Here is a 13,980-nt window from a genome sequence, read left to right on the forward strand (position 1 = left end):
TATATATATATATATATATATATATTTACTTGGTACCATATGTTTGGTCTAATCTACACCAGACATTGTTCTCTTTGAGAGCAAGTTCTCTCTCATATGCAACAATTGGAACCTATACTGCATATAATACATTTTCATTTAATCTAGGATCATATCCGGCAGGTGCCAGGTGAAATTTTCCCATGATTAAAATGGTCAGCTGTGCCAAGATTAAGGACATTTCTGTGTGAGGCCTACATGATAAGAAGTACAGAAGCAAAATTTCCTTTTATTTTCAGGAATTGCTGTTCAGGATGAGGGATTACTCAACAAATATATGCACATATGTATGTGTGTGTGAATATTTATTTATGCATACAGACTCAAAATGATTATATATGCATTCTCACCAGGTCCTCATCAGTTACTGCCAACCTGATTGGATTTCCATTTTTATCAACCACTTTTGTTCCAACTGGAGCATTCTCATCAGCAAAACCTTCAGTGGCTGATGCATTAATCACAGGAGGGTTGCTATCTACAGGTTTTACAGTGATGAACAATTTGGCAGTTGCAGACCTTTTCTGCTCGCTCACTTCTTCAGCCTAAAAAAATATGAAATAAACTTTATATAATGAAGATCAATTCTCAGCTTTCTGTATTTTTCTTTTGTGAATAATACTTAATATACTGCCAGCTTATGTTATCTACAAAGTATCTGAAATCCAACAACAAACATATTGTTACATGTACAAACATTGCTAGGCAAAGGGTTGGTAAACAAGTTCCCATGAAGACAGATTCTTGGTAAACAGTCCATTGCTAGGTCACACAACCANGTCTGCACCATGCCCAGTGCTAAGCAGCAGAAGTGTAAACACATCTACAATAATAGGTGTTTTCTATTGTGTCCATGCTGAAGGTTTATAGGGAACAGTGAAGGTCATTTGCAGTCGGTCATAGCTAAGAAGCCATGAGGCAAGGACGTGTAGCCATCACGGAAAAGAGCCCAGAAGTGTTAAACAGTTAAATGTACAAGAAAGNATTGCTAGGTCACACAACCATATGACAAATGTTTGTAGCTCATTGCTAGGCAACAACCAGCACACCAATGGAACTGGCGAGATAGCTATTAAGTGATCTGGTTTCAATGTGGTCCACACCATGCCTAGTGCTAAGCAGCAGAAATGTAAACACATCTACAATAATAGGTGTTTTCCAAGGTGTCCATGCTGAAGGTTTATAGGGGACAGTGAAGGTCATTTGCAGTCAGTCGTAGCTAAGAAGCCGTGAGGCAAGGACGTGTAGCCATCATGGAAAAGAGCCCAGAAGTGTTAAACAGTTAAACAAGAAAGCAAATGGAGCGTGTCCTTCATGAATTGTGAAGACTAACTGAGTACAGATTAGGGCAGAGGAGTACAGGGTGATTGAAGACGAAATAAGAAGATTTCATAATGATTTGAAGCTTCTGTGTTGAGATCTATTACTAGGAGATGAGTAGTGAAGACAGGGAATCCTAGTGTGTGTGTAATTTTGAACTGTAAATTGTGTAAATCACTGATAGCGCAGTATTAATTCTAATTAAGAGAGTGTAACTGAAGTGCTAACAAATCCCTATATCCAAATTAGAACCTGTTATTATTGTCATGTGCACCCCTTACACATGACAATATTGTGACAGTGTTCTGTCTTTTTCATATTTATTTATTACTGTCCCAGTTTTAATTTATAACTTCTTATTATCACAGCAGGAATGGATCTGAGGTCATTATGCCTTACTTTTCACACAAGATGGTCTGAATTAGTAATATGAAATTATTTATTATTTGAACAGTACTATCTTCCATAATGTGACACTACATATTCTAGCAGAGGTTCCCTGTAGAATATTGGTGGAATGTTCTACCTCCAACTTCAGGATTGAAGAGTAAGCCAAATAAACAAAAGTCACTGAATTTCTACTACAGCACATAACTTCACATCCCAGAAGCTAGTACTCTTCATATTTACCATTGTAAGAACTTCAAATCAAACATATCTAACCTCCCATTAATTGGGACAAATAAAATAAAATATACACATATATCAAATTATGTAGAGTTCTTCGATTTATTTGAAGGTGTCAAATTATATGCATTACACTCCTACCTTCACAATGATTTCAAACTTCTTTGTGATACTTGTATCAACTGCTCTTTTCTGCCTCACAGCTCCTGTCTGTTCATCAATCTCAAAATAATCTTTATAGGAAGATGGTGTGCCGCTTAGAAAGCTGTACTTAATTGGTGCATTGATGGAGTCCATGTCAACTGCTTGAATCTTCTCTGGATAAATGTTGAGAATTCCAGCCAGTTTTCCACTTGATACCTGTAAATATTGGTTTCATGCATTCTGTGTTCTCTTAAATAAAATATTTTCATAATCACAGACCTGATTTCTGAAGAAATTTTTCACAGACATGAGATATAAATGCTGGAAACAGAATAAAATTCTCTGAAAGAGACAAGAAATACATTGTAATAATTTTATAATAAGTGACATCAATGACATGATTTAAATAATTCCAGTTTTAACAGAATTCATAATTCATCATACACCAATAATCAATAACTTTTGGCATTCATTCAGCTAACGTAAATTTTTGCTTGAAATTCCTGAACAGCTGATTAATTACCGACTTCGTTACAAATAGCTGTGTTAGAAAGCTGGTTTTTGTCTTATTTAACCTACACAACTATACCACTCCATTAATCAAAATAGCTAATTTATGAGAGACATACACGATTGTAGAAAAAAACATTAAAATGTTCCTGTCAAGAAACAAACTGTGATATAATGTAAGCATAAACAAATCTGAACACACTGCTTTTTTTACCAACCAGTGCTTCACAGTACTTCATGATGCCCTTTATCTGCTATCACACTCTTACTGAGATCATTTGCTTCCACAGAATTACTATTATCACTAAAACTACAAAAAATTCTAGTGTTTGGTTTCGGATTCTTTGTCACTGTGAAGAGTATGGTCCTCTGGGTTGTAATGCTGGGTAATTTTGAGGGAGCCTGATTTTTCAGAGGAACACATAATTTTGATCTTCGAGGTTGAAGAGTAAGCAAAGCAAGAACACAGGAGAATGAGCACTTGTCACTAGTTAATAAAAGAGCTCCATTTTATTGTTTTGGTTTGTATGTGACTCTGGACAACATATGGAGAGATGAATAGATCATGAATTTGGCAAATAGTGTAGAATGGTACATTTTATGTGGTACATATTTCTATTAAATACCAATTATACATGAGAAGAATATGGATAAGTTTAAATGTTATAAATATGAGATTTATCTACAATTTATTTCACAATATTTTTAATAAATGGGATTATAAAGCATGAAAAGATAGGATGATTCGTGAATAATAAATTGGAACAAAGTGATCATGGCCCAGTTTAGGGTACTATCCTGTAATTAGCTTCTCAGGAAAACTGCAAAATATCTTAGCAAAAACAGATGACCCCTGAACCAAGATTTCAACCTTGCATGTCACAAGTAAGAAGCAGGAATGCTAGCAATATATTAACAAGTATTACTGAATAATTTAATTCAGTATATCCTGACATTCTAAAAGCAGTTAACCTCAGATCTCGCTTACTTAATTTAAATTGCCTGAAATCCAGTGATTACCAGTAATAGATATCAAGTATTACATGTCACAGTACAACTTATAGTGTTCAAATTTAAATTGAAAAATGTTACAGAAACTATGTAATTTATAACATAAACGAAACTTGAGGTCAATAATGATTGAATATTTTATTCATGTGTATAGCCTCCATCTTCAGGGCAGAAAAATCAGTGAGCGAGAAACCAGCATGAGCATGTGGCTAGCAGACTGAGGCACCAGTTGAAAACACCCAACTTTATAAGAACAGATGGAAGGAGGGATAGTGGGCCACATAGGAAATCACGCCACGTTCAAAAAGATGGCATTCTTCATAGCCACTGCTGTGGAAACCTCAAATCCTACAAGTTTTCCAAGGATGCGTTGCAAGGAAGATGCTAAATCAATGACATTTTTAATGTAATATTTACTGTCCGTATATATGTTTATTATTTCTATATTCACCAATAATCACACTTACTGCAAAGTTTGTATCAGTATTAAATGGAATTATTATTCTGAATCATGAATTGGAAAGGATATGGAAGGAAGTAGCTGAAGCCTCTTTTAATGCACTATTCTAACTTTAATCTAGAGCAACACAAGAAGACCATGAAATCTTAGCTAGAATGTATTGTTTCTGGGTTGAAAATTGAATTATGGGCTTTCTAAGTTTGAATCTAAATTGCTTAACACTGCATCTGGATAGTTAAGTGTGTGTGTGTGTGTGTGTGTGTGCTCATGCGCATGCATATATGTACAAAAGCTCTTATATTCCAGAGCAGGATATATTCATCGGTATAATTATTCTTCTAGTGATTTTGTGGCATAATATGTGAATATTGCATGAACAGTCATAATTTTTACACTGTTATTATTTTGTAATTACACCATGAATATGACAGGCCACTAAACGTTTGTTTCAAGCAGCAGACCACAAGGCCAACATGACAACTCCTATCTCTTATGTTTCATCACAAGTTAGGCAGTCCTTACTAAGCTAAAGTGTTCTACTTCTGGTAAAAATAACAGGTTCATGTGTGCATTTTTCTGTAATTATGAGGATAAAAATTGCTTCTCAAGGCTATTGACAGCTAGGAAACTTGAATAACAGAAATCTTAGTCTTTTGGTTTCTGGAAGAAAATATTCCAGCACTCAGATATGACAAGTATGGTGAGTGCAATGCTTTTAAAAATTGTTTACTAACAAACATTTTAAACTATAGGAGTAAACATAAATAAATAAATAAATAAATAAATAAAGAAAGAAAGAAATGAACAAAAAACACCTTAAAAGATATTACTATGGTTGAATCCTGACTGCATAGTTTCTTAATTCAAAGTACTTTTCAATATATTCAAAATCATGGCACTAAGATGATTGTTAGGAATTCAAATTGGGAGAAAGGGAGGCATATAGAACAAGCTCAATGGTAGTTTTTTTTTGTAGATGTCCTGTCCTATAGCTACTATGTCTGTTCAATCAGAGTAACTCTTCTTCCTAATACCTAAAGTTAAATTTCTGACTAAGAAATATATTGCATTAAATATTTCCTGATGAAAATGTTCTACACTGCTGTGTAGAATTTGGTGTAGAACTATAAACTTGATAGATGTTGTAGAGAGGAACTGTATGTGAAATGAGCCAATTTTGTGGGATAGAAAAATGTAAATATTTCACCATACAGTTTGTAAACCATTATGTCTTTTCTGTGTTCTGGAAGCAAAATAAGATAGTTTCTATACCTTCTTTGTATGAAATGCATAAAATAAACTTATAATGGGGTGGGGGGTTGTGTCTCTACATTTCATTGCAAAAACACCTAAACAGAGTCTGGTAAAATTTCAAATGGAGTGCCTAATAAAATACAATCAGATGAATATAAGTTTGATGACATGGAAAAATAAACATGACTAGTAAGTAGAGAGGGGGAGGGAGAGATGGGATAGGAAGAAGGAAGTAAGTGGTTGCTGCTTATTTTTGGGCTCTACTTTGGCATTAAATTGTAGGGGCTAAAAAGATGGCTAAAAACCAGCAGCTCTTATATACATCAATATATTATCTGAAATTAGAGATGATGGCTAGCACTGTCCTTGTACTTACTGATGTTGAATATTCTGGGTTGATGCAAGAGCCTTCATGTAGCATGCAGCCTTGGTAAATGAAGGATGGGTTCTGATCGTCATCATCACGGACATTCACTGTTAGTGTGGTAGTTGTTGAGAATCGTTCTGATACATTCCTGGCCCGATCCTGGCAACGAAAATTAAGAACATGCATTGCAAACATTGCAAAAATTAAGGGAAATAAATAAATATAACAGTCACCTGTCTAACTCATCATTTGCTGCAACTATGTGAATATGTTGAAACATCAACAGGGATTTGTTGCTGCTATCAATATCATTATTGTCTTTGGCGCTTAAAATCTGTTGAGAAAACAGTTTCTCCGCATGTGCACCATTCTCTTACCTGTGATAAACTTGTTACGAATATCTAAGCCCAATAACTTTAAACGTTTTGGAAGGACAGCTGCATCTACACTGAGATAATGAACTTGATAGAAAAATAACACGTTCAAAGCTGCAATAAACGGATTTAGTAAAAATGTTTTCAGCAGTAGTGCCAACTGCAATTGTGATTTAGACATATTGTGACATGACACTTGGAAGCCGGAATAGTGGAGCCATGAGAAAAGGCTGTTGCTAGGTAACGGCCAATAAACACGCTCCCATGTCATCAAATTAGATGACTGTTAGCTAAGGAATCTGATAATTAGGTCATTAGTCCCGTAGGATTTGGAACCAAGAATTACTGTGCTGGCGAGGGCCAGCAGCAATTTAGCTGTCAGTCAGAATAGCAAGAACTACCAGTTAAAGATCATTCAATGGTTACTCATATCGACTGATTAACGATTCCCTAAGTAACAACTTTCGCAAAATCATAAAACTTAACAACTATTTTACATTACGTAATTGCACAACTTCAGTTATTTCCTCTAATCCATAAAATTGTTTTATCCTAAAAAATATTATTTTTTGTAATTATCAAAATACATTCTACATTGCTGTGTGCTGATTTTGTATTTGTTTAATTATGGAAGTTATACTTTAAAAACAAAAGACATGCAAAATAAACGCAATCACTTAGAGCAATTATAAAAATTATCAAGCTTTGTGGCAAGGGAAAAGAAGGGAAGCAAAATAAATATTATTTTTTGTAATACAACACGTAATTGCTGTGAATCTATTTTTCTCTGTCTTGTCTTTCAGTTTTTCACTTATGTTTGTTTCTTTCAGCAACTCTAGATACCATTTCTTTTCCCTCATCAATGCCGTACAAGTCAAGGGAATGGAAATGCAGTACTCTATTTTGTCTCAGAAGTGTGATATAATTCTAAGGAGTAAATAACCTTCAAATTCCCTCATGTACGGCTATATTTATTTTGAAAACAAACGTTTTATTTACAAGCGTATATCACGTTTTCCCCAACTCAAGGTCTGGTAGTGTGGGTTGCAAAATCGTTCTTGAAGTGGTAATAAGAAAACAAGGAACATAAGTCTGCTACAATGTTTTTCCTACGTGTTACCATTAGGATTATTTCAACATTAAATATTTTATTTTAGTCGGTCGGGGTAGCCAAGGGATCTAAGTCGTGTACTGTCTTCGTTCACTCGGAAGCCATGATCTTGGGTTCGAATCCCACATAAGGCATGGATATTCGGTGTGTTTATGCGTTTCTGTTTTTTTTAATTCGCTTAGTGGGGGAGAGGTGGAGTCCAGCTGAGTCCACTCGGGACGGCGGCCACAGATTGGCCTGTTGTACCTGCCCCGGGTGTTCATGATGATGGAGTATTTGGTGGAATGAAGATTGGCAGGGGAAACCGAAGTATTTGGAGAAAACCCGCCATAGCGCCACTTTGTCCACCACAAATCCCACTTGACCAGACCCGGGATCGAACCGGGGCCTCCGCCCTTATTCTGTGTTTGTGTTGTCCTATGTTTAGGTAGAGGCTTTATGACGAACTGATCATCCGTCCAAGGAGTCCTACCGTCTGTAAAATGATCATGAAACTGAGAAATCAGCCTATGCTCCAAAGTGGTAGCGAGAGGAGAAGAAATATTTTATTTTGTCACTGGTTTAAAAATTATCGCAAGTTGACAGTAGCTGAGGTTATAATTTGCAAATGTGTGGCTCTAGAAATTAAAGGGTATTTGGAACTGGACGGTCAATTATTGCAATTTATAATTTACAAATGTGTAGCTCTAGAAATTAAAGGGTATTTGGAACTAGACGGTCAATTATTGCAATTAATATATAGGAAACAAGACTACAGTGCAGTGTCGTACAGTTTGATTAGCTCTACCACTACAGATTTGACGATACAAATGTCGTGTAGTTTGATTTAACGACACAAATGCGGTGCACTTGATATAGCTCCGACGCTACAGATTTGATGATACAAATGCTGAGTCATTTAGCTCTAACGCTATGTACTGTACGAACGCTGAGCAGTTGGATTCAGCTCCAACTCGATGGATTTGACGATACAGATGGTGAGTAGTCGGATTTAGCTATAACGCTATGGATTTAAAGACATATATGTCGAGCAGTTTCATTCAGTTTTAGCTCCCAAGATCTGGAAGTACCTTATTCAATCCTTATCCTGAATGAGGCCATTCGTTATTTGTCTCATTCACTGAAGTCGAAAAGAGGGACAGTATCTTAAAACATATTTATAGTCATTAACTTCTCATTACACGCTACACAGCTCCTGCAGTTGAAAAAGAGCCATTATATTCTTAAAATCACCCAAGATATATTCGTATGGCTTCCATAATGGAGATGTTTGTTCAATATACAGATCCATTTTTTTTTCTTTTTAAGCAGTTCATCATACTTTATACTTATCATCATCAGTAATCTGTCAAGACGACAGGTCCACAGTCTCTTTCAAAACAATTCCTCCACTTAATGCGATCTAGAGCTTTCTCCTTCAAATGACAGTATCCTCTTCTGTCCCCAAGGTCATCCAGCATCTTCTTACGTCTTCTTCCTCGTCTTCTTGTCACTTCTATCCGCCCATCTATCTTTCCTTCGATAGCTTCTTTTAGAAGGCAGTTTCTGCGTAAAACATGACCAATCCAATTAGCCTTCCGTTTTCTTATTTCATGTAGGATATTCCTCTGCTCACTGACTCTAATTAACACTTCTTCATTTCTCACATAATCGGTCCAACTGATCTTCTCCATTCTTCTCCAACACCACATTTCGAAACTTTCCAGATGTTTCTGATCTACTGCCCTAAGTGTCCATGTTTCAGCCCCATACAGAGCTATGCTCCAAATGTAGCATTTCACTAGTTTCTTCCTCAAATTTAAGTCCAATTTGCTGGTAAAAAGATTCTTCTTCTTGCTAAATGCAGCTTTTGCCATGGCAATCCTGGATTTAATTTCACAAGTACACCTTCCATCATCTGTTAACAAGCTACCCAAATATTTAAAACATTTCACATTCTCCACTTGTTTTTGGTCTATCTTTATTGTGACTGGGGTTGGTTGTCTCGAAATTTTCATTACTTTTGTTTTCTCCACATTCATTTCCATGCCATAGCACCTTCCAATTTCAATTAGTCTATCAATCATGCCCTGTAGCACAGTTTCTTCCTTAGCCATTAACACAAGGTCATCTGCATATTTCACAGATTGAATAATTTGCCCTCCTACTTTGAAGTCACCGAGCCCATCCAGAGCTTCCTTGGTAAGGCATTCGCTGTACAAGTTGAACAGAATTGGTGATAAACAGCATCCTTGTCGAACTCCTCTTCCAATCTGCACACTTCCTGTCTCCCCCCTGTCCAGTCGTACTCTAACTTTCTGATCCATGTACAATTTGCTAATCAATCTTCTTTCATGCCAATCGATACCTGTTTCTTTCAGGATCTGCATTAATTTGGTCCAGTTTACCCGGTCAAATGCCTTCTGCCAGTCTATGAAGCAAACACACAGTTCTTCATCTATCTCCAAAGTTCGTTCCGCTATAATTCTCATCATCCCAATTGCATCCCTGGTTCCTTTTCCTCTTCTAAATCCAAACTGATCTTCTCCAAGTACATCCTCTATTTTCATTTCAATTCTTCTTTTAAGTATCTTTGCTATTATCTTTGCTGTATGTGCAATAAGACTTTAGGAGTGGGCCTACTGAAACTTCCGTAATGATGAATACAAATTTATAATGCGTATGATTAAGACTATGTTCCCAAAGACAGGACTTCTGACCGCCCCTCCCCAAAGGGGAATAGCCAGAAAATTTACTTACATATTTAAATTCATTTCGTTTAAATATACTTCTACATATCGCCGTAGAGCTGTGGCTCTATATATGGAAATAGAGATGTCACTATATGTTAAAATAATTTCAAATTGGTTTTAATATCTGGTATATTTCTCATTCTTTTGCTTTTTTTCATTTATTTTTTTTTCCCAAAAATCCAATTAGTGAGGTACACATTATTTGTTCTGGAAAGAACTGTGATTCATTTTCGTTTAAAAGATTCAACATACATAGTGTGAGGCTAGTAAAAATTATTCATATAATATATATATATAATTAGGTGTTCACAGGATGCATAATGAATGGCACAAACATGATGTAAAAACATATTGAGGATTTCTGTGAATACTTCATAAAATACGTTTCTTCCCGCAACGAATATGCTACACCACAGAATATAAAAAAATTAGTGAGACAAATTTACGGAGTTAAGTCCCTCTTAAGATGTTATTAGTCGCTAGGTTAATCAAGAAATTTGCTGGTTTTATAGAACCTGAAGTTTCTTTTTCAAGTCAAAAGGATTCTCTTTCCTGTCCACGTTTGTTGAAAAGTAAAAGAAAACAAAAGAAAACAGGAAGGAAGGAAGAATATGGAAATAGTTTTGTCATACCGTCCAAAACACAGAATCGCATAAATGTTCTTCACTACCTCGCCTCAGGACAACTTGCTTGTCAGAACAATATTTTCGGCTCTTTTCGTTATAATGCGGTAGGTGAAACACGCTTTTTATCACCTCTTTTCACTAACCAGCTAGACGTCTCCCACTGGTTAGCATTTCGCTTTTTTGTTCATCCAATCACGGCTTCACTCCAATACATTGCCTAATGCGAGATTTATATAAGCGCTAATAGATTCTTCCCGAAGTCATCCACTCTGAGGGTGGCATGTGCAAAGCTTTCAGAAATGTTGGAAAACCCTCAACACTGAACGCGGTCTCGTCCTAAAATCCGAAACCACACATAATATCACAAGTGCATGATAAATTTAGATGAAACAACTCGCTGTTTCTGTTTTTACTTACTGTGGTAAAACAATGAACTGTGACTGTGTGGGCAAAAGAAATGCTCATTTCATTTTTAAAATATACACAGTAATTATTTTCAGCCTTTTAGGTCATTTTATATCTTTATTTGCGGTTTGTACCGTAGCGTCCCATGAACTGAATAGCTACAACGCTAACGGGATTTGCTTCTTACGCAGAAAACTGAGTTGTGGTGCATTGCTTTTATTCTCGAGTAAGATTATATTTTGTCTTTGTTCACTTTCTCTCGCGTGTTTCATGTCCCGTCTACCTTATCTTCTTATAACGTGAAAAGTACAAATTATTACCCAGTTCCAAATTGTGGCATTTTCAGCATTACTCTGTTATTTCCTCTTCATTCAGCGCACATATGAAATCAGAGACAGCGCAAGAGTACAGGAGAACCAACAGGTCTCCTGAAGCTCTATGAATTTCATACTATTGTAACATGTATAGCTAGGTAACACAGTCAATTGAATGGGACAGTCTACACAACAACAGTTCTGAAAGAAACAAATAGACACTACTGTGTCAACATTTGTTTTATTAGTTGTTGGTTATAGTCAACTGTAGAACTTCGGTCACTAGAATTTTGATACAAGCAGTGTAACTTAGAAAGCCGAAAGCCGATATCCTCGGCAACAAACTGCTCAAAGCACAGTAACGGCTAAGAACGCAATAACTCTACTGTTGCAGGAGGTGACTTCTCCGAGTACATAGTTCGCCGAAACATTATAACAGGTGAGTTTGCCAGACAGTGGAGGCGGGGTCGAATACCTCCACCGTAGCACTGCGAGTCGTAGGAGGCGACGAAAAGGGAAGTCTCGAATCTGATTCAGTAAAATACGGCCACAAGTCTCACGCGAATCGGATCCGAAAATGACTATGCTGGTGAGGACCAGCAGCAATTGTACACGACAGATCCATCCTCTCGTCAGAGAGAGCTTCCGCAACTATCTGATCGTAAGCCCCAGATGGGAGCTTTATTCCAAGACAGTCTGGCCGACTGACCGTCGGTCATAATATAAGATTCAGACTCAGACTCAGTAAAATATATTTGCGAGTCCCAAGGGACTCGGACCCGAGAATGACTGCGCTGGCGAGGGCCATCAGAAATTGTAAACGACAGACCCGTACTCTTGTCAGAGAGAGCGCCCCAAATCATCAAACACGCAACTGTCTGAAAGTAATAAAAACTGGTCGTGAGGTCCAGATGGGTGCTTCATTCCAAGATCAAGTGGTAGACGGACCGTCGGTCATAACGTAAGACTCGAATCGACTCCAATTAACTAACTGCGGGATTGTGGAATTACGGAATTAATTAATAACGGATTTATGGAATTATGGAATTGGACTTGGCTTCCTACAGACTTACTTAAATCGCCGAATTCGTACAAGGAGCATGCAAGAGTTGAAGTGGTGAAGACTTTACATCATGTGTTATTGTTCCAGTAATCTTTTGAAGTGTTATGATTATTTCTAGTTACGGCTGGTGAGTGTCCAATAAATCAGTTCATCTAATCCAGAGCCAACTAGTCATTAGCCACATAACCAGGATGCATGACACTATTGAGTATAACAAAGTTCTGAGGAAACATGGCCATTTGTATCGGAGCTGGAAAGGGGGGGGGGNACAAACACGCAACTGTCTGAAAGTAATAAAAACTGGTCGTGAAGTCCAGATGGGTGCTTCATTCCAAGATCAAGTGGTCGACGGACCGTCGGTCATAACGTAAGACTCGACTCGACTCGACTTAACTAATTGCGGGATTGTGGAATTACGGAATTAATTAGTAACGGAATTATGGAATTGGACTTGGCTTCCTACAGACTTGCTTAAATCCCGAATTCGTACAAGGAGCATCCAAGAGTTGAAGTGGTGAAGACTTTACATCATGTGTTATTGTTCCAGTAATCTTTTGAAGTGTTATGATTATTTCTAGTTACGGCTGGTGAGTGTCCAATAAATCAGTTCATCTAATCCAGAGCCAACTAGTCATTAGCCACATAACCAGGATGCATGACACTATTGAGTATAACAAAGTTCTGAGGAAACATGGCCATTTGTATCGGAGCTGGAAAGGGGGGGGGGTTCTTATCAGCAGTCTACTAGCCCTACATGCGATATAGAGCTTGGGTGATTCTCCTGTCTTGACCTAGTTCTAGTTTCTGTGTAATCTTAACGGTAGGGGATGTGAACATCGTAATGTTATGTCTTACAAATGTGGGTCGAGCTAATCAGTTGCCTGAGGGACAAACATGATCTGCATATCAGATATTTTGAGCTATTATGGGGAGACCTAATTGCTACTTCAAGGTGAGTACCAGCTGTGACAAGAAAACTAGCCGTTGTAACTGGCTACATGCCAGTTTGAAGGCAGAGGAAATACCTTTGTGTGTGCATCAAACACTAGATACACGTAGGTGACCTAAAAACAGAATTTCCAGTGATACAATCTCAGTAATTTCATATAAAATACTAGGGAAGTGAGGATTGATATCTAATCTATCATAGCAAGAAATATCTATTTCTCATCTTGTGTACCATCTTTAGAAATATTAATGCCGTATGAGTCACTTGCTTCAACTGCAGCTGACAGCTTTCTACAGCCTGCACAAAGCCCAGGAATGCTAAAGAACAAAACGAGACTGAAGACTGCATCATGATATCGCTTCATGTAAATTTCTAAGCAGCGTATCTCTCATTTTTAGAACCAAATTTGTACAAAACTATCATCGCTGGATATATTATGACTTAAGATAATTCATAATAACCTTACATGCTTTTATAGAGTCGAGCTCAGATTCGATGATTGTACAAATTTATGGGCTAAATATAAGTGAGAAAATTCAAACAAAATAATTTTTATTTAACAAGTCACAACATGTTTCGGCTAAGATAAGCCATCATCAGGTGATTCTTGAAGATATACACAAATGGCGATGAAGTACATAGAATGTTATAGTGCTACTACTGAAAATTTGTGT

The 13,980-nt window shown here is 36.9% G+C and overlaps 1 protein-coding gene across 6 annotated transcripts in view; it reads right to left on the reverse strand.

Moving 5' to 3' along the window:
* The window catches only part of LOC111872250 (cadherin-99C), a 118,164-nt gene that overhangs the window by 25,938 nt on the left and 78,246 nt on the right, over window positions 1-13,980 (reverse strand). For 5 of the 6 annotated variants that reach the window (XM_033754630.1, XM_033754629.1, XM_023865955.2 and 2 more), the window contains 3 exons: window positions 5,742-5,891; window positions 2,128-2,346; window positions 390-584 (listed from right to left, as the gene is read on the reverse strand). In XM_033754630.1, the coding sequence (XP_033610521.1) occupies window positions 390-584; window positions 2,128-2,346; window positions 5,742-5,891 (564 nt within the window). Of the gene's footprint in view, window positions 1-389; window positions 585-2,127; window positions 2,347-2,858; window positions 3,139-5,741; window positions 5,892-13,980 lie in introns of those variants that run through there. The other variant, XM_023865959.2, reaches the window with a different exon arrangement.

The sequence above is a fragment of the Cryptotermes secundus genome, unplaced genomic scaffold (assembly GCF_002891405.2).
Source record: "Cryptotermes secundus unplaced genomic scaffold, Csec_1.0 scaffold941, whole genome shotgun sequence".
Classification (NCBI taxonomy): Eukaryota; Metazoa; Arthropoda; class Insecta; order Blattodea; family Kalotermitidae; genus Cryptotermes; species Cryptotermes secundus.